Source organism: Plecotus auritus, assembly GCF_963455305.1.
Source record: "Plecotus auritus genome assembly, chromosome: 4".
NCBI lineage: Eukaryota > Metazoa > Chordata > Mammalia > Chiroptera > Vespertilionidae > Plecotus > Plecotus auritus.
Genome location: NC_137775.1, coordinates 41998552 through 42024119, shown reverse-complemented (window position 1 = coordinate 42024119; position 25568 = coordinate 41998552). Strand labels below are relative to the sequence as shown.

Below are 25568 nucleotides of genomic sequence, written 5' to 3'. Positions count from 1 at the left end.
CTGGTTCATGGGTCGATGCTCAACCATTGATCTACACCAGCTGGTTGCATCTGCAACCTTTTTGGTATAAGGGACCATGCTCCCATCAACTGAGCCACCCAACCAGACTAGATCCTCTGTTAGATTTAACTTCATCTGTCTGGGGGTTCTGAGAATGAGATGATATTCTACTGTATACTTATCATGGGAAAATGTGATCTTAAATTTATTTATTTGTTTATTTATTTTTTGAATATTTATGGTTGAGAGAATTACATATGTCCCATCTTTCCCCCCCCCCCCATTGTCCCCCTCTACTCATATCCCACCCACCCCAGGCCTAGACTACCCTATTTATTGTCTGTTTCCATGGGTAATGCATCTATGCATATAAGTTATTTGGTTAATTTCCCCCCCCCCCCCACTCATCCCTTCTGAGATTCATCAGTCTGTTCCATATTTCCATGCCTCTGCTCTATTTTATTCAAGAGTTTATTTTGTTCATTAGATGCCTTGTTTGTTTATTTTGATTTTTAGATTCAATTGTTGATAGATATGTATTTATTGCCAGTTTATTGTTCATATTTCTTAATCCCCCCTCCTCCTCCCCCTCCTCCTCCTCCACCTCCTCCTCCTCCTCCTCCTTCTCCTCCTCCTTCTACTTCTTCTTCTCCTCCTCCTCCTCCTCCTCCTCCTCCTCCTCCTCCTCCTCCTCCTCCTCCTCCTCCTCCTTCTTCTTCTTCTTCTTCTTCTTCTTCTTCTTCTTCTTCTTCTTCTTCAAGAAAACCCTTCAACATTTCACATAATACTGGTTTGATGCTGATGGATTCCTTTAATATTGTCTTGTCTGTGAAGCTCTTTATCTGACCTTCAATTCTAAATGATAGCTTTGCTTGGTAGAGTAATCTTGGTTGTAGGTCCTTACTTTTCATCATTTTTAATATTTCTGGCCACTCCCTTATGGCCTGCAAAGTTTCTGTTGAGAATCAGCTGATAGTCATATGGGCTTTCCCTATAGGTAACTAACTGCTTTTCTCTTGCGGCTTTTAAGATTCTGCTTTGCCTTTAACCCTTGGCATTTTAATTATTATGTGTCCTGGTGTTAGTCTCTTTGGGTTCCTCTTATTTGGGACTCTCTGCACTTCCTGGACTTGCAAGTCTATTTCTTTTACCAGATAAGGGAAGTTTTCTTTCATTCTTTCTTCTTCTTCTTCTTCTTCTTCTTCTTCTTCTTCTTCTTCTTCTTCTTCTTCTTCTTCTTCTTCTTCTTCTTTGTCATTATTTCTTCAAATAGGTTTTCAATGTCTTGCTCTCTCTCATCTCCTTCTGGCACCCCCATGATGCAAATAATGGTATGCTTGAAGTTGTCACAGAGGCTCCTTACACTAACTTCATATTTTTGGATTCTTTTTTTTCTTTTTGCTCTTCTGATTGGTATTTTTTGCTTCCTTGTATTCCAAATCGCTTATTTGATTCTCAGTGTCCTCTACTCTCCTGTTGAATCCCTGTAAATTATTCTTCATTCCCATTGGTGCACCTTCATTTTTAACTGGTTCTTTTTTGTGTCGTTGATGCTTTCACTAAGTTCCTTGAAGTTACCACTAAGTTCCTTGAAGGCCAATTTGCTATGTGGACCAGCTATGACTACAGCAAAAGAGATGCTGAGCTGGAGATACCCCTATGGAGAAGGACTTGCTTCAGTGGGGCTTTGGTGCTCACCGAGTCCACCCCTTGAGCGTGATGCTCATGGATGTTGTAGGTTATAATCTGGCATGATGTGAAGCTGACCACTAGGTGCACTGGCTCTGGGGCCTCCCAGAAGGTGCAAAGTCAGCCACTGCCTGTACCCTGACTGAGGCCACTTGGCAAGAGCTACAGAGCGATCTGAAGACCCCTGCTACTTGTGTTGGGCTTAATAGTACCCAGGAGAGGCCAAGCTGTGAACCAAGATAGGCTGCTGCCAGTGCCAGGCCTGGGACCATTTAGCAAACACACTGAGGCCAGCTGATGCTTGTTTGAGAGATTTTAGGCAAGTCTGAAGCCTGAGTCAGGACAGGCCATTCATACAGAAAAGCCACTGCAAATAACTTGGGTGGGGCTGAAAATTGGGTGGGGCAGGGTCTCAGGGCAGGGCGAACAGTGTGGGCCAGGTGATGAAGACTCAGATATGGCAACTGCTTGTTGGCATTGTGGCAGGGAGGTCTCAGCAAAGCACCAATGACCTCTACCAGCACTTTTGTCTGGGAGAAAGCTGCCCCCCCATATTTTCCCTGATGCCAGACAATTTAGTTCTTCCCCTGTATGTCCCTGGATCCTTTCAAGCTGCTGCCCTAGTTCTAGAGCTCAGAGAGAGTGAGTTTAAGTAAGTCCATGAACTGGTCCTTCAAGAGGAATGCCTGGGAGTCCAACAACCCTCAGTGACCCTACGACACAATCCTCGCTGGTTTTTACAGCCCGAAGTTACAGGGGCTTCTCTTCCTTGCACTGGAACCCTGGGCTGTGGGTGTGGGGCCGGGACCCCTTGCTCCTCATGGGGACCTTTGTAGCCAAGATATCTCTCCCGATAATGCCACATGTGAGTGCCAGGCCAACCAACTCAGCACCGCTGCCCCTCCTACCAGTGTCAATGTGGCTTCTTCTTTAGTTCTCTGGTTGTAGGATTTCCATTCAGCCAGATTTCAGGTGGTTTTGAATTATGGTTGTTCTGTAGTTTAGTTGTAATTTTGAGGTGGTTGTTGGAGGAGGCAGAGCCATGTTTATCCATGCCACCATCTTGGCCCTTCTCCTCTCTGTGATTTTAATTTTAATTCTGAAAGTCTTCAGCATGAATATTCTGGAAGTTGTAAGGAAACAATGGTGTCTCCTCATAAAAGTCTTTCTTGCTTTTTGTTTCTCTTTCTTGCCACCTAATTGTACATCAACTTTTTCTATCCAGTTTTGACTCTTTCTCTTTTTTTTCCCCTCCCCTATTCCTACACTCTATCTTCGTTCTTTAGTCGAAAGTATTTCTTCTTATTATTGAACAGAATTTTCTAACCCTTGCTTTTACTTTTAAAAGTTGAAGGGTGATGTAACTTAGATCCCTATTTTTTTTGAAGTTATACAACTAAAGCCATTTTAGAAAAAAATTTCCTCACCAATGCAAGCACACATACATGTATGCTGTGAGTATTAACGAGGTAACATGGCCAATTATATTATTCGAAATAATGTCCATTGGACTCATTCATTCTTCATCATGGCTAAACTGAAGTTAAGGAGCTAAGATCTTTAAGAAATCAACAAAGTGAGCTCTTAGGGAATCACAATTTTTTTAAAAGAGTTACGTCAATGACCACAATTTAGCAGAATGTACAGGTGAGTACATGTAAAAAGATCTTGATCTACTTTCTCAAGTCAGATTCAGGATGGGAGCCAACAGTAAACCTGAAGAATTCAAAGTTTGTGTGCATCACCAGGCAGAATCTTTACTCAGCAAAACAGAGCTCTAAATTCTTGAGCACACTGACTTGTGCAGAAAAAATTTCTATTCTATTTTTGTTTTGTTGAGACCTAACCATGTTTATAGTTATCTATCAGAGTGTTGGTAATTCCATTTTGGAAGAGAGGATGGATGCTACTAATTCTTCAGTAACAGCAAATAATTTATGTCTAGCTCTAAGTCCCTGTGCTAGGTGTTGGGAATGCAGACAGGACATAATTTCCTGTTCTTAAGGGGCTTATATTTCACTGGGCAATGAAAAGGTGGGAAATATATGAAAGACTTATTTTTAAACAATATGTTAGTTACATTTTCAAATAATATGCTCAACATATTTTTCTTCAACCTCCAAAAATGAATCCAGGATTGGGGGTTGCGGGGGGTGAGATGCAGTAAGCACACTATTTTGCCTGTATGTCCAGACATTTTGGGATATTAACAGTTTGGTAGCATGTTAACAATTTATCTTTTATTTCCTGATTTTTTGCTCCCCACTGATTGATGAGATAGCAGAGATCTCTGAAATTATATATAATAATACAAGTGGCAACTATTGATAACAGGTGCAGCTACATCAAGACATTTGAGAATCACAGAACAGCACTGCAGCCAGTGGTGCCTGGGCCTCTACACCCTGCCAGGAATATGATCTTGTCATAGACACTTACACATGCCCCCTAACGAGCCACATTTGATAGGAGCCAATAAGAACACTAAACTAGATCTCAGCACACAACCCTTGGACCATCCTCAAAATAGTGCTGTGGTGGACTGCTCTCATCCTAGCAGGACATGAGTAGCAAGAGGTCTGCAGAGTGAGGTGAGCAGGCTTCCTTAAGGAACGTGGACAGAAAGTACACACATAGTAAAAAGCTAACTACAGAGGAAGTCTTGGCATTGCCTGGCTCTGCTATAGTCTGAGAACCCTCAGAACCCTGCCCATCCCAAGAGGAGAACCTGGGGGAGCAAAAAGAAGACTGATGGGCCCTCATGGCCTCTTTGGAAAACACTCCCTTTCCTAACAGATTATCATCAAGGTTCAGGGAGAAGGTGTGGGGTCCATGGTCTCTCATCCTGGGTTTAGGACTCCAAGTACAAAGGCTCCAACTTAAGGAGGGGCCTATTGCCACTCTCTGGACAACTCCCAGGCCATCTGGGTTTTTCATTCTCTCATTCTTCTTCATTGAGCACTGGAAAGAAATAATCCATGGGTGAAAAGAAGAGTGTTCCTCAAAGATATTACTGTGGACTTCACCCAGAAGGAATGGGATATTCTGAGCACTGCTCAGAGATCCTGTATAGAGATTTGATGCTGAGGGGTCACAGGGACCCAGCCCTCTGGATACAGACTGCACTCCCCTGTGAATGAGGGCCAAGCCTTTGCAATGACTCGTCATTGACTAAGAACTATGAAATATGCAGCTGAGCCAGGGGTGCACATTTGGTGGATTGTATTTTTGCTCTTTATTTGCCAGGGAAAAGTTTTATTTTCAAATCAAGTTTATTAAAATATAATATAATATAATATATATATATATATATATATATATATATATATATATGAATTGTACCCATTTAAAGTATAAAGATGGATGAGTTTGGAAAGATATGTGCACATGTGTAACCATCACCACAATCAAGTTAGAACATTGCCATCACTCCCCAAAGTTCCTTGTGATACTTTCCAGTAACACCGGTACCCACCACCTTGCCCTCAGGCAAGCACTGATTTACTTTCCATGATTATAGATTAGTTTTGCTTTGTCTAGAACAGCGGTCGGCAAACTGTGGCTCGCGAGCCACATGCGGTTCTTTGGCCCCTTGAGTGTGGCTCTTCCACAAAATACCACGGCCTGGGCGAGTCTATTTTGATGAAGTGGCGTTAGAAGAAGTTTAAGTTTAAAAAATTTGTCTCTCAAAAGAAATTTCAATCGTTGTACTGTTGATATTTGGCTCTGTTGACTAATGAGTTTGCCGACCACTGGTCTAGAACATCATATAAATGGAACCATACAGTATTGCTGGGGCTGACCAGCAGTCCCTGAACAACGGATGAACAGATTACTCTGACACAGTTTCACTGTTGGGGAGAGGGCTAAGGGGCTTGCCTGGCTCAAGGGTCCAAGCAGCCTCGATTGCCTGCCTCATTAGGCTTTTATTGGAATTTTTGTCTTTAGGTACAATCAGTGGGTGAGTAATCTTGGGAGGACACATGTGTTTACATTGTCCTCTAGGCAAGGGCATCCAGGGATTAAGCATAAGGATTCCAGTAAACACCCAGGGGTCTACACATGCACACACTTGTTTGGAAAGGTCAAGGAATAATTAGGGGCACTGCCTTCGACACTCGCCTACGTCTCCCCTAAGTCGGAATTCCGATAAACAGGGCAGGCAGCTTTCCACACACTTCCTTTTTCTCAGAATGTCCTCCTTACAAACTTTCCAACCAAGTCTCGTGTGCTCCCCAACACAGTATGCCACCTTTGAGTCTGGCTTCTTTAGTTTAATGCTATTTACATTTATCCATGTCATTATATGTTTCAGAAGTTCCATCCTTTTTATTGCTGAGTAGTATTCTGTTGTATGGATGTACCATAATTTACCCATTTACCAGTTGATGGACATATACGTTGTTTCCAGTTTTGACTCTAATGAATGAAGTTACTGTGAACATTCATGTATAAACAAAACAAATTCTGCAGTTCTAGCAAGTTCAATAGACAGATTGGCAGGTGATAAAGAGAGGAATCAAGTAGTTGATGAGCTGAATTCTGAAGAGCAACTGGAACTGGTTTTATAAAAAGCAGCTATAGCCAAAGGTGGTGAGGGTGGAGGGGTGGGGATGGGGGTGAGGAAGATCCTGTATTGAGCAGAGAGGACTGCTGATCAGGCGTCTTTCAATTGCATGGGAAAATGGATTGCAAAATCATTAGCAGGACAGAATAATATATACACTTAGGCGTTTTCTTTCGACATGGCTAGAATTGAGCCAATACTGGTAGACTCAAACTTTTCCTTGCTGCTTCTTCAGGATATGTTTGAAGCCTGTCAGGCAGCATGGACAAAGAACTCCATCTCTGGAGTTAGAAAGACAACTGATTGTGGGACCTTGAGTAAGGATAAGTAACCTTGGCAATGAGCATAAAAAGACTGCCTACCTTAAGGGCTGTTAGGAGGATTAGATGAGAATCTATATAAGTCACTTAGCAAGAGTTTAATGAATAAGGGGGGCTCAGTAGGCATAAATTACAGTATTTAAAAATCATGTAATACCGTTGACTTAAGTAGAATCCAAATATATTCCTTAGGAAGTTGAAATATGTTAATGTATTTTTAATTACATGGTGAATACTTCCTATATTATATATATAAAACAATCAAAGAATTGAATTATTAATCAAAATCTGGTTAGTTTTTTAAAAAATATATTTTTATTGATTTCAGAGAGGAAGAGAGAGGGAGAAAGAAATAGAAACATCAATGATGAGAGAGAATCATTGATCCACTGCCTTCTGCACACCCCTTACTGGGGATGGAGCCAGCAACCCAGACATGTACCCTGACCTGGAATCCAACCATGATCTCCTAGTTCAGTGGTCGGCAAACTGCGGCTCGCGAGCCACATACGGCTCTTTGACCCCTTGAGCTTTTAGCAAAGGCCAGCTTAGGAGTACCTTAATTAAGTTAATAACAATGTACCTACCTATATAGTTTAGGTTTAAAACATTTGGCTCTCAAAAGAAATTTCAGTTGTTGTACTGTTGATATTTGGCTCTGTTGACTAATGAGTTTGCCGACCACTGTCCTAGTTCATAGATGGATGTTCAACCACTGAGCCACACCACTCGGGCATGGTTAGATTTTTAGAAACATATCTTCTCAGTCACGGAAAGTTCCAGTGGCTGCTACATTGGCCCATATTATCATGCAGCAGTTGTCTAGTTCCAAAGCTCCCACCAGCTGCTTCTCAGACCTGAAGAAGGGGGTTTGTCACTAAATCTGATTCATGAGCACTTCCTCAGGAGCCGATTCTGGGTGTGTGTGGCCAGCAATCTTTCTCAGAGGTGCCCACTGCACCTCCATATCCTCTGTCCCTGTGGTGGAGTGGAATGAGCAGGGGTGGATTTGAATACTGACTATTATTGCTCCCCACTCCCACACCCCTAGCACACACTTGAAGTCTCTTCCTCCACCAAGCCTCACTTTCCTTATTTCTGCTGTGGACTAACAGCATCTCACTAGGCTGTGACAGAATTTCATGAGGTTGCAGTGCCAAGACCGGTCAATGAATGCTTGTTGACTGTGTTAATTCCATATTTTATCTTACAGTCTTTCTTATTTCCCACCATTTCCAAACTCCCCTGGCTACATATAAATCAAATGAAAAGGAGCTTGCTTGAAAGAGTGATTCGGGAATCTCCTTGTAAACAGTCAACATTGTAAAAAACGTCCCTGAATGTTCACCTTCCAGGAAAGGGGCCCGAGTTCGTTCCTGGGTTTGAAGTAGAAGAGGTAATTCTTAAGTTATTGGAGCCACATGTGTAGCCTTGGCTTCAGGGAGGTCGTTACCCGAATACCAAGGGCTGGGCTTGCTGCTCTTGCTCCCATTCTTCCGCCCCTTCCAGCCCTCTCCCCAGGCCCTTCACCTACCCGCCCCCAGAGCTGGGGAAACCCTGGCTCCCCGCGGCGCCCATTGGTTGGTTAGCTTTTATAGATCTGGTCTGAGCGCTTTCCTGGCTTCCGGCGGGGCGCCAGGTGCTGACCATTTTGCTTTAGAAGACTATATAAGAGGAGCAGGTTTTTCCTTTTCCCGGGACCTGTGCGGATCGTCTCTGGCGGCGTGGGCCCCCTCCTGTGGGTTCTGGGGCTCACCCCTTTGCGCGCCGGGTGCCCACTGCGGTGGTGAGGAACCAGCCCGGCTGAGGTCTGCATGGGCAGAGCGCCGTGCGTTTCAGTCCACGCGCGCCTCCCAGGCCCGGGCCGAGAGGAGGGGATGCGAAGGCGGTCGCCCTCCACCTTTGCCCTCCTTCCCCCGTGTACTCTCCGTACCGACACTCCCGCGGGGAAAAGCATCTCGGGTGACCTCCGAAGTCTTTGGATCTGCTGCGTGGGGGATCAGTGGCGTTTGAATGCCCGCGTTACTCCCATTGGAAGAACGCAGGCCCGCCCACCTTGAACTGCTGGTTTGGACAAGGGCGGGCTCAGGTGCTGGAATCACCTTGTTTTGTGTGTGTGTGTGTGTGTGTGTGTGTGTGTGCGCGCGCGCGTGTGATTTTTTTTTTTTTTTACAATTATGTTGAACCAGGTGGCTTCTTTAGTGTTCTAAACTAGAAGATGGCACTACTGTTTTTCCTGGTCTTCCTTTATTGAGGAAGGAGGTAAAAGCAAAAGCTAGAGAGACCTGGGAATGTTTTATTTTGTGTATGCGGTTATTTGGACCTTCAGAGTTTTCCTGTGAAACACAAGAATAGTTAAAGTAGATTCTAAGTAGCACCAAACATATATGGCATTGAAGAAAAATTTAAGCTTTAGTCCGTTTGGCTTAGTGGATAGAGCCTTGGGCTGAAGGGTCCCAGTTGGATTCCTGTCCAGGGCACATGCCGGGTTGTGGGCTCCATCCCCAGCGGGGGGCGTGCAGGAGGCAGCCAATCAATGATTCTCTCTCATCATTGATGTTTCTCTCTCTCCCTTTCCCTTCCTCTCTGAAATCAATAAAAAAATACATTTTAAAAAAGAAAAATTTGAAAAGTAAAATCAGTTTTGATTGGGATGAATGTAATAAAACTCATCTCTCATTTTCAGTGAGTAAGTCTGCTTTATCATTTTGGCTTGTAGTTCTGTAATGTACTTACTACTAAAAATGGGGAAGAACAGTTTTTCATATTTTCTCTCCACTATTCTGTTTTATTTTTCAGTCCAGAGCACAACCTCCAGAAGAGAACAAAAGGAAGCCAGTTTTGGGGAAACTTGGCAATCTGTTCGCAGCAGGAAGGAGAAGGAACACCAGAAACGGGTCAGAGAGTCCCACCAGCTCCAGTGCCAAGTCAGCCTCTCCCAAAGACGCAACCTCTTCCCAGCTCCCTGAGCCAGAGGATGAGAAGAGGACGTCCCCCAGCAGCCCACCGAAGCCAGCCGACAGGTGCGGGGAGGGCTTCCCGCAGGAGCAGCCCCAGGATCCTGAGGGCGAGCGCTCTGAGCCCTGTGTCCAGGTAGCCCCCCCGGACGCCCACCTGTCACCTTGCCTGAGCAGCCGTGCAGCGGCGGCTGGGCTACTGTGCCCTGGGAATGAATCACCTCAATTAGAACCTGTGCACTCAGAGCGAGAGCCCTTCCCAGATGCCACCGCCGCTGCCAAGCAGCTGCATTCCTCACTGGAGAATTCCCCCAGGCGAGAGAACGCAGAGACGCTGGCCCGCAGTCCGGGGGAGGACGCATTGCCCGGCGCTGCTGGCGCACAGGAGGCGGCCCAGGGTGCGGGGGGAGTTCCAGGGTCGCCCACCGCGGAGCGGGCCGCGAGGGGACCAGGTGAGGCCGCTGACAGAGACTCCCGTGTGGGTGCCGAAGGAGGCTCCCTGGAGCGCCTAGAGGCGTGCATCCAGCCCCCGGAGGGCGCGTCTGCTCCGCCAGGTGACCCTCCCGCCGAAGGTGCAGAGAACAGGGCCGGCTCCGCGCAGGCAAACGGCCACGCCGGGCCCGGAGGACAGGTGTGCCGGCCGGGCGAGCGCGCCCATCCCGCTAAAGTGTTAACTTTGGACATCTACTTGAGCAAGACCGAGGGGACGCAGGTGGACGAGCCGGTCGTCATTACTCCGGGGGCAGAAGATTGGGACGATCAGGACGACATGGATAGGAGGGCGAGTGGCCGCAGACCAGGGAGGCGGAGGAAGTCGCAGAAATCCACCGACTCTCCGAGCCCAGACACGGCGCTGCCGGACGGCGCGGCCAGGGACGACGCGGTGTTCGACTACGAGGTGGCGCCAAACGCGGCAGCCGAGAACGTCTCCGCGGAAAAGAAAGTGAAATCTCCCCGGGCGGCCCCGGACGGGGGCGTTGCCTCCACGGCTAGTGCGGAGTCCAAGACTAGCCCTGGCTCCAAAGGACAGCCCCGCGGGGAGCCGGAACGGAGCAAACAGCCGCTGGCGGCCACGTCCCCCACCAAAAGGAGGGGAAAGATCCGCGTCCCCGAAGCTGTGACCATCCCGTCCGCTGGAGGCCCGCGGGCTCCCGCCAAGGAGTCCCCGCCCAGGCGGCCGTCCGCGCCCGACTCCAGCCCTGCTGCCAAGGCTGCCGCGGGGGAGAACGGGGAGGAGGCGTCCCGAGTCATCCCCCGCGAGCTCACCGTCAGGAGCAGCTCGCTGCTGCCGGAGATCAAGCCGGAGCACAAGAGGGGGCCGCTCCCCAACCACTTTGACGGCCGGGGAGAAGGAAGTCGGAGCAAAGAGCTGGGCAGATCGTCTGGAGGTCCTGACGCCGCCGAGGGCTTGAAGCCCAGGAACCATTTCGGGGCGGGCAGGTCGACGGTGACCACAAAAGTGACCCTGTAAGTAACTGCGGAGTTGGCTGGGGACTTGGACCGGGCGGAGAGGCACGTGCTGGTGGCCGATCTGTATTTGTGGAAGAACATCTGTGTGCTGAATTTCCTCTTGTGTTGAACTTAAGGTAGTGAAGAGCTATTGAACATAGTTAAGGTTTAAAATGACACATTCGGGAGTATGGTCAGCTGTTAATTCCAGTTTTAATTAAATGAATGTAAAAATGAGGTATCTCTTGAGGCTCATAAGTGATAGAGAGGAGACTGTATGGCTTGACATAAGAGAATTTTATTCTTTATTCAAAATGTACACTGGTATTTTTGGGCAGAGCATTCTTAAAACACATATGCAGTGAATTTCAAAACATGGAGCAAACACTAATATGCTCAGTATGTCCCAGTAGTTTTGACATGAGCGAGGTTAAGAGTTGTCATAGAAACTTTTAAGAAAGGTCGGTGGTCTTACTGGGAGACTGTTTGCTAAATGAAAAGACACATTAGAAGAATCAGGCTCAACAACCGACTATTTGCTGTTAAGTTGATTGATTTTTCTAATATTTATTGAGTACCTTCTATGTATGGTATTGTGCTATGAGCTATGGGGGGGAAACCGACAACTATGAGTCAGTATTTTGCCCTTGAAGAATTTATGGCCCAGTCTGGAACACAAGATGCTGACAAATCAAATAACAATATGAAGTGATTTCTGATTAAACTGCCAATGGGTGTTACCATCTGTAAAAGTTGGGGATGCTCAAAAGAAAGAAGAAAATCACTGTTGGTGTTGGTTTTTTGTGTGTGTGTGTTTTGGGAGGACTTGTGCCTTGATGATAATGTAAGTGGACCGGATAGAGAGGGTAATATAAAACTCTTAAGATCCTCCCCTTCCCACACTCTCCTCTATATCCCAGTCAGCACATGTGAATAATGAGTGTTTATCTAAACTGCTTACATTTTTTCTGCATTCACACATGCATTAAAAGAGGTATTTTCACAACATTGTCATTCTTAAACTAAATAGACCATTCTATTTGACTTCTTGGATAAGTAAGCGTTAAGAGTAGATCTGTTTGGTAAACACTTGAGAGGAAAGTCTGCTTAAGGAATAAGTTCAGCCACCTCAACAGCTTCGAACTTGGAGACCTTTGATATAGTCAGCTATTTATTCTGTAACAGCAGTGGTGGAGAAGTAACCTGAGTGAATGATGCCCATTATTTGTAGAAGGCCAGTGTGCCAACATTCAGACCTCCTAGTGTGAGCCCCAGAGAGAAATTGCAGTGTACCTGGTGAGGACGCTTCAGCTTCCCCTGTCTGTCAATAGGAATGTACCAGTGGAAGAACCAGAAATGTTACACTGCTCAGGAGCAGGGTAAACAAACCTGGGGAAGCGGATCTTACAATGAAACTCTTCATGTGCTGTTGTCTGAAATGGAACTAAACCAAGTGTCTTTTTCTCAGTACTAATTACTTTCTACCTAAAATTTTTCCTTTGCCAGACACTATTTATTTATGTTTTCCACAAGGCCTCAACTTGGTGAATTGGCAAACTATTGAAATGGAAAATTAATGATGATTTCTAGTTCTTTTCTCTGTGACTGATGGGGTTTTTCAAACCCTTTAACTTCCCCTTGATTGCCTTTCAAGAAAGTACGTTAACTCAGATTATTTTATTTTATGTATACACTAGAGGCCCGATGCACGAAATTCATGCAAGGGGCTTGGCCCTTGCAGCCCTGGCTGCCTCAGCTAGCCCTCACAGCCCCTCGAAGCCTCGGCCAGCCATTGCAGCCCCGGCTTTGTCTGGAACAGTGGTCGGCAAACTCATTAGTCAACAGAACCAAATATCAACAGTACAACGATTGAAATTTCTTTTGAGAGACAAATTTTTTAAACTTAAACTTCTTCTAACACCACTTCTTCAAAATAGACTCGCCCAGGCCGTGGTATTTTGTGGAAGAGCCACACTCAAGGGGCCAAAGAGCCGCATGTGGCTTGCGAGCTGCGGTTTGCCGACCACTGGTCTGGAAGTTCATTCAGAAGGTTATTCGGATGGTGGGTCTTCTGTTTGGTCTAATTAGCATATTAGCTCTTTATTATATAGGATATACAATGAGTGGCCAGATTATTATGATCTCTGAATGCATAATAATCTGGCCACTCAGTGTATATCCTATATAATAAAAGGCTAATATGCAAATTGTCCCCTCGACCAGCAGTTCGACCAGCAGGCAGGCTGGCCAACCGCCCATGTCCCCTCTCCCTGGCCAGGCTGTCTGGACCCCACCCATGCACGAATTCATGCACCGGGCCTCTAATACACACACACACACACACACACACACACACACACACACACACACACATCTATGCATATACATATATATTATTTCAGAGAAAAAGGGAGACAGAGAGATAGACACATAAAAGAGAGAGAAGCATTGATCAGCTGCCTCCTGCACGCCCCCTACTGGGGACTGAGCTGGCAACCTGGGCATGTGCCCTGACCAGAATCAAATTGTGACGGAATTGAACTGTGACCTCCTGGTTCATAGGTTTACACACAACCACTGAGCAGCACTGACCAGGCAACTCAGATTATTTAAAAAAACAACAATAATTTGAATCTGAAATTTTAGAGTTAAAAGTATATTCCCTCCAAAATAATGACTATGGCCCTACTTGGTTTGGCTCAGTGTATAGAGCATTGGCCAGCAGATTGAAGAGTCCTGGATTCAATTCCAGTTAAGGGCATGTACCTCGGTTGTAGGCTCAATCCCCTGCCCTAGTTGGGGCTCATATGGGAGGCAACCAATTGATGTGTCTCTCTCACATCGATGTTTCTCTCTCTGTGTCTCTCCCCCTTCCCTCCACTCTCTCTAAAAATCAGTGGGAAAATATCCTCAGGTTAGGATTATAAATAAATAAACAAATAAATAAATAAGCAGTATATTTCTTGAAGTTGTGAGAAAAATTGTCTTTCGTTCTCTACCAAGTATGGAATGTTGAGATTCTTAAAATGGTGTATTTAAAACAAGGAGAATTTTTCTCTTGTATTATAGCCATAGCTTTTTAAACTCCATTATTTTTTCCTCTCACATTGTAATGAAGGCATTATGACATGAATTATAGGAGTCTTTTAATCACTTTGAGCTAGGTTAATTGTAGTGACTCTTGGTAGCAGAAGTTAATAACACAGAAAGTTTGGTTGTAAAAATGTATTTTGATCTTGGTGTAAATCTTTAATGTGCAGATGTTTCCTGTCCTTAAGGTAGCTTGTTGGCTAACTTGTAGCATTTTCCATTTACATTCATAAGATACACTTTGATGTTTGACTTTTCTTAAAGATGATTAGTGAGAATTTTTAAATGCGTATTCCCTGGTATGTGAACATCCCTCATGATAGCTTTCTATTGGAAACTTTCTATTTCTAATTATCGTACTGGTTTTAGAATTTTATCTTTAAGGAAGTGCTGATAAGTTAATTTGCTTTTAAATTTAAGATATTGGCCTACAGTGTGGAAGCCTAAATATCTAATGGAGATTTGGGGGAAAGCAGCCTGGGAGAAATTAATGAGAATATGTCAAATTTAGTATTTAAATAACATTTTAAAAAATGAAAATATAAATTCTTAATGCTGCATTTGGGAAAGACTTCTCAAGTCTTCTCATTTTATCCACAAGGATAAGGTGTCTCACCCAAAGTCATACTTTCCGTTCCTTCAAAAGGCTCCTCAGGCCTAACCTTCTTGAAGAGCAGTGAGTCCATGTGGGAGACAGTGGGAGATTTCAGTGCTTCTCCACTTTGTGTTCTCATCATGGTGGCCTCATACAGTGTGATCACTTTGTCTTATAGATATCAGTCATTGACTCCTTGAATCCTAAGGAGGTCATTGAGGCGAGTCTTGTCCGACCCTTTCTGGGGAAGCAGAACAGTAGAGTGGTTGAGAGCATGGCAGCTGAAACCAGAACAACTGGCTTCAAATCATGGCACTGCCACTTACTAGCTGTGTGACCTCAGGCAAATTACTTGCCTTCTCTAAGCTTCAACTTCCTCATCTTAAAAGAGAAAGGATAACATTGTCCATTAGGCAAGCCATAGAGAGTGTTTCTCCAGGGCTTGGCAATCAGCGAATGTTGGTGATTATTATCTCTTCCAATTTATAAACCACTAGACCACTAGTTTAGACATTTTTGGTTTTGTTTGTTTTTTAGCTTTGGAGTCCATTCTTCTAGGAAAGCTTATATAAAAGTGATATATAAAACAGATAAGTAGAGTTATTCTTATTGAAAGGACGGTGGCTGGCCAACAGCCCCATCCCTCAGTCTCTACTGTTCCCAACTGGAGCCTTTGAAGAGAACTCCTTGTAGGGGTGGGGGGATGAGGGAACCTACTCTCTTCTAAATTATCTAGTCTTTGTTTACAGATAGAGAAGGTAGCGTTCGGAGAGTAAAAGTGACTTGACCAAGTACACATAGATAATTAGTGTAAGAGCCAGGACCAGAGCCAGCTAATGTCAAACAGAAAACGTTTTGTTTCTCAGAAAGAAAAAAGTGTGCACATTCAAAGATTTATGATTTCCATTAGGCGGGTATTTACACTCAAAAGAGGAGACTGAGGGGGGAGACCCACTTTGCTCAAAAAATGGTGACAAAACCAACAATTGAACAATTGATAGGTACGTTATGGTACATCTATAATATTCTATATGATGGGCTCTTATGCAGACACTAATAAAACTTTTCAAACAAACATTTTGGTAACATGAAACGTTAAAAATGTTAAATATAAAGTTAAGTAATCTTATTTTTAAAAACAAGATACCAAACTCTATGAAAAGAATAATCTTAATTCTATTAAGACTATTTAACTACGTATAAAAAGACTGACATATTCTAAAATATTAACAGAGATATCTGAATGGTAGGATTATGAGTGATATTTTATATTTTCCAAATTTTCTGTAGTGTGCATACTTATATAATCAGGTAAAAATTGTATGGGGGAAGGATAGTGGAAATAAAATATTGAAAGTGGTAAATAATAGATACATATTTTTTATAACTTAGTTTTTTAGGATAATATAAATTATGAAGAAATAAAAATTATACAGTTGATGTTTAGAGAAATCATTTACGTATTTAAAATAGGGGAGTGCATTAAACATTTAAATTTGTTCTAATGTTCTTGAAGCCCTAAGACAGTGGTTCTCAACCTTTCTAATGCCGTGACCCTTTAATACAGTTCCTCATGTTGTGGTGACCCCCAACCATAAAATTATTTTCGTTGCTACTTCATAACTGTAATTTTGCTACTGTTAATGAATAGTAATGTAAATATCTGTGTTTTCTGATGGTCTGAGGCGACCCTGTCGCGACCCACAGGTTGAGAACCGCTGCTGTAGAGCCTAAGACATCATAACTCTAAGACATCATAACTCTAGTGCCAAGCACTGTACGTACATACTAGAGGCCCGATGCATGAAATTCATACAAGGGGCTCAGCCCACAAAGTCCCGGCTGCCTCGGCCCTTGCAGCCCCAGCTTCGTCCGTAAGGTCATCTGGATGGTCGTTCTGCTGTTCTGTTTAATTAGTATATTAGCTCTTTATTATATAGGATGAGGTGCTCGATAAACTTGCTAACTTCCACCTCTAGACTTTCTTAGTTATATAATTTTCTTACCCCGCACACTGAAGCAAAATGTTGATTAAAAATAATTGATAGCATATTTAGGATTGTTTAAAAACTTAACATTTTTTTTAAAAAATGTTACATACCAGAAAAATGCTGACTTTTTATAGTTTTATAATAAATTGGTATGTTCACTTCTTAAAACTAGGTCAGTAACTGTATCATATTGCTTTTTTTCTTGCAGCCCTGCCAAGCCTAAACATGTGGAACTAAATCTTAAATCTCCTAAGAGTCTCGAGAGTTTGGGAAATGAGCATAATCCACTTAGCCAGCCAGTTCATAAAGGAAACACTGCCACCAAAATCTCCTTATTTGAAAACAAACGGGCAAACAGTAGCCCAAGACACGCTGACATTCGAGGCACAAGGAACACCCTTGCCTCTAATAAAACATTTGTCGGGAGGGCAAAGCTGAATTTAGCCAAAAAAACCAAGGAAATGGAGCAACTTGAAAAGAAAGTAATGCCAGGTAGTCACCACAATGGTGTTCTGGTGAAGGAAACCTCTGCAGAAACCAAAGTTATTCTCCCTGAAGAGGAGATTCTCCCAGCGACTGGGAGTCCTGGAGGAAGAGGAATGGAAGGAGAGCCCACTGAGGATCAAGCTCTTGGTCCTCAGCTTAAGTATGGTGATCAAGGAGATGCTGACTGCCCTTCTGACCCAGTGGCTACTGCTCTGATTCCTGTCAAGGATCACAAACTCTTAGGAGAGGGCGACTCAAAGGCTGCTGACAGAAAAAAACTTGTACTTGAAAACAGGACTGAGACTGCACAAAACATTCCCTCCATTCCTGATACCAGAGACTCACCAACAGCCACACCAAAACCACAGGATCCATTTTCTGACTCACAGCCCCCAGCTGAGTCATCTAATCGGCCTCCTTCACTGCCTGCACCCATTCCTGAGGATATGCCCAAAGATGTGTGTGCTGAAGCTCCCGTGAGCAGTTTTCCATGCACTGATCTAAAAGTGTCAGAAAACCACAGTGGATGTATCTTGCCTGTGTCTCATCTAGATCATGAGAACATGCCCCCCTCCAAACTTGGAGGAAGACGAGAAGGAGGAGGAGGTGGAGAGGGAGGAGAAGTAAGCTTTCCTTTGTCCACAGAGCACAGCCCGGAAGTTGTGGGAACTGAGAGTCCATCCAAGGTCCTGGTCCAGGTCAGGTCCTTTGTCCTTCCCGTGGACAGCACCCAGGATGTAAGCTCCCAGATCATCTCAGATAGCTCTGAAGTGAGAGAAGTGCAGTTGCCAAGTTGTCACAATAATGAACTTGAAGTGGTTTCCGTTGCAAGTTGTGCTCCCCAGAAAGAGGAAGTACTCGGCAATAAGAGCACATCACCCAAACACATTCATTGCAAAGAGGAACATGCAGCAAAATCTGGCCCACAAGTCATGCCGCTAGAATCAGAGAAAACTCTGCCTATCCAGGCTCAAAGTCAGGGTGACGGAGCACTCCTGGTGGCTGAATCCAGCCCCACTCACTCCCCTGGTGGCAGAAATCATTTAGAAACTCCTCAGAGGCCAGATCAAAATGTTGTGAATGGCCAGGACAGCCCTGCCAGTCGTTTGAATGTCTCTGGTGGTAGTGATGATAGTGTACTTGATTCTTCTTCTGATATGGAAAAATTCACTGAAATTATCAAAAAGATGGACAGCACTGTTTGTGTGCCTCAGAAGAAAAAGAAAGCCAGGGTGCCAAACTCTCCGACCCCTCACTTTGTCATGCCTCCCATTCATGAGGACCATTTAGAAAAGGTGCTTGATCCCAACGTGTTTACCTTTGGTTTGGGAAAGAAAAAGGGAAACCAGCCAGAAATGTCACCGGCTTTACAGCTGATGCCGAATGTAGACCCAAAGTCCACACCGAGGTCCAAACGTATGTCCACTGAACAGAGTATCCTCTTCAAGTCCTTGCACACTCATGCTAATGGGAAAGATGGACCTCTGGCGAATCCAGAAATGAACGACAAGGAGAACAGGGAGGTCACAAATGGTGGAGTTAAGAGATCTAGGCTAGAAAAAAGTGCACTTTTCTCAAGCATGTTGTCTTCTTTACCACAAGACAAAATCTTTTCTCCCTCTGTAACGTCAGTCAATGCTATGACCACAACTTTCAGCTCTTCTCAGAACACTTCTCTTTCTCGGTCTCCTGTGTTACAGCCTGTGGCTGAGGGTGCCCCACCCTGCTCTTCAGAAAAAGATCAGCCAAATCTTCCGCCCAACAACTTCTTAAAGGTCTTCAATTTCGACTCGTCAAATACATCCCATTCAGGCTTGAAAAGTCCAAGCTACATGGAAAAATACCTGCAAAAAGAGGAAAGCAAAAAAGATCTGGATTCACGAAGCAACCTACACTTGCCAGAAACGAAATTTTCTGAATTTTCAAAACCGAACAACAGTGATGATGTGGAAAAGGCTAATCACGTTGAAAGTGCTCTTAAATTGAACTTGCCGAGCTATGGGAACAGTGACACAGACTTCATGGGTCTTTTCAAATCCAGACGGTTTGACCCAAACATTTCTTTTTCTGGAATGCCGTTATCAGATCCAACAGTAAGTAGCAACATATGTTCATTTATTTGGGGTACTTACAAAGTGAGAGGAGAGAGGGACAATGCGCAAGTCATGTTACTCTTTTAGAAGTGGTTATGCTTGTACACAATCATTTTTTAAGTTCTTGAGCGTGTCTTTGGAAACCTATGTACAAGGGACTGCTAGGGTACAAGAAAAAGATACTAAGCTTCTGTTCTCAAGGTATTCGTAGTCTAGCAGGGAAAATAAGTCACTGATATTTTAAAGTACTTGTGAATTTATATGCTGTATTAGGAAAAGTATAGATAAAATACCTTGAGAGTTCAGAGACAGACAAGATGTGTGGTTTTTTTATCTTACCTAGTTTTGCCTAAAAATGCTCAGTACGATAGTTAGAATTTTGAAGATTTGTGAAGCAGCCACCCTTATTCCTAATCCCTTCCCTTGTGCTGTGAGGTTCACTCTTTCTTCCCACAAGTAGCAATAAAGATGTCTGCTATGCATCTGAGAAAGTATTTTCTCTTTATTTGGAATTAGTTTTCATCAGGGGAGCGTTTTTCCCCACAAGGGCTTCGAGGAGTAAAAAATGTGGGGCCACATTGGCTCTTTCCGCAGCAAAATGTGATTCTGAGCAACAATTATGATTTCTCCATCTTCTTCTGTCTGACTGCTGACATTTCCTTAACCCAATTTTTGATGTGAATTTGTGCCTTTCTGTTACCAAGCTGGATACTCAAGTTGAGGGAAGACAATGAAAGAGGAAAACAGAATATAAGGTTTAGAGGTCAGTTCTGTTAGCCCAGAAACATGAATGCGCCTCTCTCTTCCTGTTGCCCACCCTATGAGCCAGGCCATCTGTCAAGTGTAGACCATCATCTGAAACAGTTTATCCAAGCAGAAAATACCTGGCACCCTCCCTCAGGTGTCTGGGTCACTGCCACATGTTTCAGTTTGTTGTATTGTCTCTTACTGCAAGCCTCTCTTAGAATGTAATTCCGGAAGCTCTTTAAAAATACATAGTTGGGTCCTGCCAGTGTGACTCAGTGGTTGAGCCTCGACCTATGAACCAGGAGGTCACGGTTCGATTCCTGGTCAGGTCACATGCCCAGGTTGTGGGCTCGATCCCCTGTGTGGAGGATGCAGGAGGCAGCCAATCAATGATTCTCTCTCATCATTGATGTTTCTCTCTCTCCCTCTCCCTTCTTCTTCAAAATCAATAAAAAGATATTAATATATATATACACTGAGTGGCCAGATTATTATGATCTCTGAACGCATAATAATCTGGCCACTCAGTATATATATATATATATTTATATTAGAGGCCCGGTGCATGAATTCGTGCATGGTTGGGGTCCGGCCAGCCTGGACAGGGGGAGGGGACATGGGCGGTTGTCCGGCCTGCCTGATGGTTGAACTCCTGGTTGAGGGGACAATTTGTATATTAGCCTTTTATTATATAGGATATACACTGAGTGGCCAGATTATTATGTGTTCAGAGATCATAATAATCTGGCCACTCAGTGTATGTATATATATAGTTGGGTTTCCAGCAAGAAAGGTACAGATCCCTCTTTTCAAAAGTTTTCAAACTTTGGGTTTTAGGATGCTTTTATATTTAAAAATTATTGAGGACTCCAAAGAGCGTTTGTTCACATAGATTTTACTTCTCAGAATTTATTATGTTAGACATTAACACTAACAAAAGTAAAAAAGTATAAGAACACACAGGTGTACATTTCATTAGCCATCATGGTAATGATGTCATGGACACTCAGGGAAATGCCATTGTATTCTATGAGGTGAAGAGAGTGAAAAAAGTAAATAGCCTCTTCTTCCTATGAAAATAGTTTTGGTCTTATGGACTCCCTGAAAGTACCTTGGGCGCCCTCCAGGAATCCCTGGACCTCTCTTTGGGAACCACTACTGTATATGAACACTTAATTTATAACTCAGAGAAATTATAAAATGTTTAAGTATTTCTCTGAATCACAAAATTTCCACTGGTCTACATCCTGTTCATTACAGCCTTATTCTCTCTTTTTCATCATTCTTGGATCACTTCTCTTATTTGACAACAGTCTGGTGAGTCTGACAACAGAATGTACAGTTTCCCTGTGGAATCTCTTGGAAAACATAGCCAAAATGGGGTGAAAAGGAGAAACAAAGTGCTGTATACCCCCTTTGTTTTTCTTGAGGTTTTGGGTTTTATTGATTATATGTAACTATTCTATCTTCTATGTGTTACCTGAATTTTGTTTTAATTTTTAGGCTTTTTCTTCAGCTAACCTATTTCTAATGTGTATATATAAATAAGTAAATGCCACTTTGACTTCTAATAACGCTTTCCTGAGACCTTCCTCTGGTCTCTTGGGCATATTCTACTCTGGCATGATGCAAGAGTGATCAGATCAAAGGCAGTCCTTAGAGTAGGCATCCTGGTCAGCATTGAAAGTAGTCCATGTTTTATCTTTTTTTTTACATGTATAATTATTATTTTTATTGTGTTATGCATTTCTGGTTTTACTGGTCTTCATATTTACAGGGTACATTATGAAATAATCCATAAGCACGTTGTTGTTGTTTTTTTAAATTGATTTCAGAGAGAGAAGGGGGGGAGAGAGAGAGAGAGAGAGAGAGAGAGAGAGAGAGAGAGAGAGAGAGAAACATTGATATGAGAAACATTGATTAGATGCCTCCCATACATGCCCCTACCTGGGATCAAACCTGCAACCTGGGTATGTAACCTGACTAGGAATGGCACCCGTCACCTTTTGGCGTACAGGACGACACTCCAATCGACTGGGCTTCATCACCGGACAAGGCTTCATCAACATGTTTTTATTTAGACTAGTAGTTGTTATGTGATGGTAGATATTACTATGAAAAGACTGTATAGATTCAGATAAGGTGTATATGAACACATAAAATTGATTCAGCTCATTCTAGATAAGTGATTAATATATTATAATCTCTCTTTCTTTGTCTGAGATTATACCAAGATATTTTAAATTATACTCTGCTGAGTTCTTACTCTGTAAATTCATGTAAAACATAGGCCTGACTCTTGAGGCCTAAATTTTCTAGATTGGTGAAAATAGCCTAGGCCAGTGGTCGTCAAACCATGGCTCGTGAGCCACATGTGGCTCGCATGCGGCTCGCGAGCTGCGGTTTGCCGCTCTGTTGACTAATGAGTTTGCCTACCACTGGCCTAGGCATTTAAGTGAAGAGAAATCAAAACGGCAACTTCACCTGGGCATGGGAAGCTCTTAATAGTATAGATTCAAAGAGACTTCTAATATAACTTAGATCAAGGGAGACTTGTTTCAAAATTGGCAAATTGTGAGGTGAATATGATCATATTCAAAGGATTATGGGAGGAGAAATGAGGACTGGTACACAAGGTTTAATTATTTGTTGTGTTTTTGTTCATCTGATTACAGACGCTTAGAGGAAGTGTCCAAAATAAAATCAATCCACGACCTGGAAAGGTAAGATTATTTTTTGCTTCTAGTCTAGCTTTTATTTTTGTCTGATAAAGTGCAGTAAGAAGTGTGACCACTCCCCCTTCTCGTAGGTGGTGATCTACAGTGAGCCAGAGGTCTCCGAGGAGTGCATTGAAGTCTTCAGTGACACTGAGGACTGCAGCTCGTGGAGCCTCTCGCCCGTGGTGCTTGTGAAAGTTGTTAGAGGCTGGTAAGACTGGCTCTTTGACTTCCTGACTTTAGGGCTTACATTTTACATTTTTAATTACCTTTTCGGCCTTCAGTCCTTATTTAAAATTATGCCTTTAGCAATGTAAAGGGCAGACAGTACTAGTCCCAGTGAATATTAAATGGAATTCATAACAAAGAAATAATGGTTTTTAATCATATTTCTGATTACAGGAATGAAACCTATTTTTGCTAGAAAAATCAGAAAAGTGTAGCATTTAAGTTTCTTTCCCATGTATCCCCATGTACATAACATTGGTTTGGACTAATGAACATCGGAGTCCATGATATACATTTGGCTTATGAACTTTCAGTGAGGTTGATAAGAATTATACTAGTTATGTTGGTAGAATTTTTTAAATTCCATAAGGAAAGACATTTTGCTAACATTTTATATAATAGTTCAGTGAAGGACTAAGTTAACTTATTTTCCAACTTTTTGATAACAGGAAAGAAGCTGGTGAAAAAATTCTTTTACCAGTTTAATTGCTTCTAGAACATACAAAGGAAGTTGAATTAAGAAACGCATTTTAAAAATTATTTATGAGGCATGAATACTTATCTTTGGTACCCATCTGTAAACTTGTTTGAAATAAAGAGATAGGGCTCTCGACATTTGTGGTTTAAAAAATTAGTAAGCTTTTCTTTTGGTCTCCATTTGATTAAATATGCAGCATCTTTCCTATAAAGTTTTAGATAGTCTACTATATTTTTCTATATATTCAACATATTCATTAGAAAATATAACTAGCTTTTGTTTTTAAATTTAAAGACTGAAAATAACATTAAATTTTTGTGTAACAATTTTGTTTTTAATAAAAGAGTTCTGTGGAGTTTTTTTTGTTGGCTTCCCTCTTCTTGAAAGCAGGTGGGCAAAAGTATGTCTACAGTTGTGAGTAAAATACAAGTTATGTTTGTATTATTACTTTATTATTTTTTCATACGAACAATTGTAAACCACACCTGTATTGAAGTGAAGTGTTTCTTCAGTGTTTGGATATTGTTGCAAAGGATATTTTAAAAATGCTTTTTATTAACATGTGTAGTTCTTTGTATCAGTATATCCATTTTTAAAGTCTCCACTAACTGGCAATTCTATAGAACATTAGTATCTCTAGGACATTAATATTGATAGTGGAATGTTCTCTAAGGTCCTGATATAATTCCTGAATTATCAGAAGCCAAATTTTAGTGAATTTTTGTGTTAGGGAGAGTTAATACATTTTCATAGTGAGAAGGGATTTCAAGGTGGTGGCAGAGTAGGTGGAAGCTACACTCACCTCCTACTAGGACCACACTGGAATTACAACTAAATTAAAGGAGAATCATCCTGAATAACCAGCTGAAGGCTAGCTGAAGAGGAGTCTTTACCCAAGGATTTACAGAAGAAGCCATCTGGAGACTGCTCCAAACGGGCTGCCGAGGGCCAGGCACAGACAGTGCCTGACATTGGCCTGCACGAGAGACCCATCCAGTGGCCAGCTTCAGACTTCAGCGCAGAATCCAATAAACCTCATAAGCAGTATATCCAAAGGGAGATCTCGGCAGGCACTGAACCTGCTGAGGCGAATTCCGCTTCGTACAGTCAGCACCTGCACAGCTGCTCGTACACAGTGGGGTTGATCCTCACAGTCAGCAGCTGCCGGAGGGTCCATTTCACACATGAACGGGCCAGTTGCAATCACTGTTAGAGAACGGGCCATAATGTGTTTTGTATAGGGTGGCTTTTACCCAGAATATTGAGTAACCTAAACCTCTCTCACCAGGACTGGCTAATAGTGTTGTGTTTTATTCTTAGTTGGATTTTGTATGAGAAACCAAATTTTGAAGGGCACTCCATCCCCTTAGAAGAAGGAGAATTGGAACTTGCTGGTCTGTGGGGTATAGATGATATTTTGGAAAGAAAAGAGGAGGAAGAGTCTGCTAAACCTGTGGTGATTGGTTCAATCAGACATGTGGTCCAGGTAGGTTATGGGAAAACCAGAATCCATCTATTCATTCAGCAAATACTTATTGAATGCCAGAGATGAGTCTTACTTTGAGAGAACAGTTCATTTTATGGAATAAGTGGTTGGAAAAATATTTGATTGGTGTTTATGGATATACTTTTTATAAGTATTTATACATTTTATTTTTTTAAAATATATTTTATTGATATTTTACAGAGAGGAAGGGAGAGGGATAGAGAGTTAGAAACATCGATGAGAGGAAACATCGATCAGCTGCCTCCTGCACACTCCCTACTGGATATGTGCCTGCAACCAAGGTACATGCCCTTGACCGGACTCGAACCTGGGACTCAGTCCTCAGGCCGACGCTCTATCCACTGAGCCAAACCAGTTAGGGCTATTTGTACATTTTAAATGAATTAGAAAAGACTGGCTTATTTCACTTAGCATAAAATAAAAGGCAAGTATCATGATTTCTCTCATATGTAGAATCTAATGAACAAAATGAGCTAGCAAGCGTAATAGAGACAGACTCATAGATCGAGAGCAGGCTGACAGCTGTTGGGGCGGGGGAGGCTGGGGAGGGGTAAGGAGGGTAAAGGGTGGATAAATGGTGATGGATGGAGACTCAGGGTGGAACAATACAGAGTACAGATAATACGTTGTAGAATTGTGTACCTGAAACCTGTA

General features: G+C 42.9%; 1 protein-coding gene across 1 annotated transcript in view; it reads left to right on the top strand.

Annotated features, from left to right (window-relative positions):
* Nucleotides 1-9381: 9381 nt before the first annotated feature.
* CRYBG1 (crystallin beta-gamma domain containing 1) overlaps nt 9382-25568 on the top strand; it is a 51018-nt gene continuing 34831 nt past the window's right edge. The window contains exons 1-5 of the mRNA XM_080664263.1: nt 9382-11000; nt 16867-19237; nt 22660-22707; nt 22794-22912; nt 24728-24893. Coding sequence (XP_080520389.1) covers nt 10303-11000; nt 16867-19237; nt 22660-22707; nt 22794-22912; nt 24728-24893 — 3402 coding nt within the window. The 5' untranslated portion in view covers nt 9382-10302. The remainder of the gene's footprint in view (nt 11001-16866; nt 19238-22659; nt 22708-22793; nt 22913-24727; nt 24894-25568) is intronic.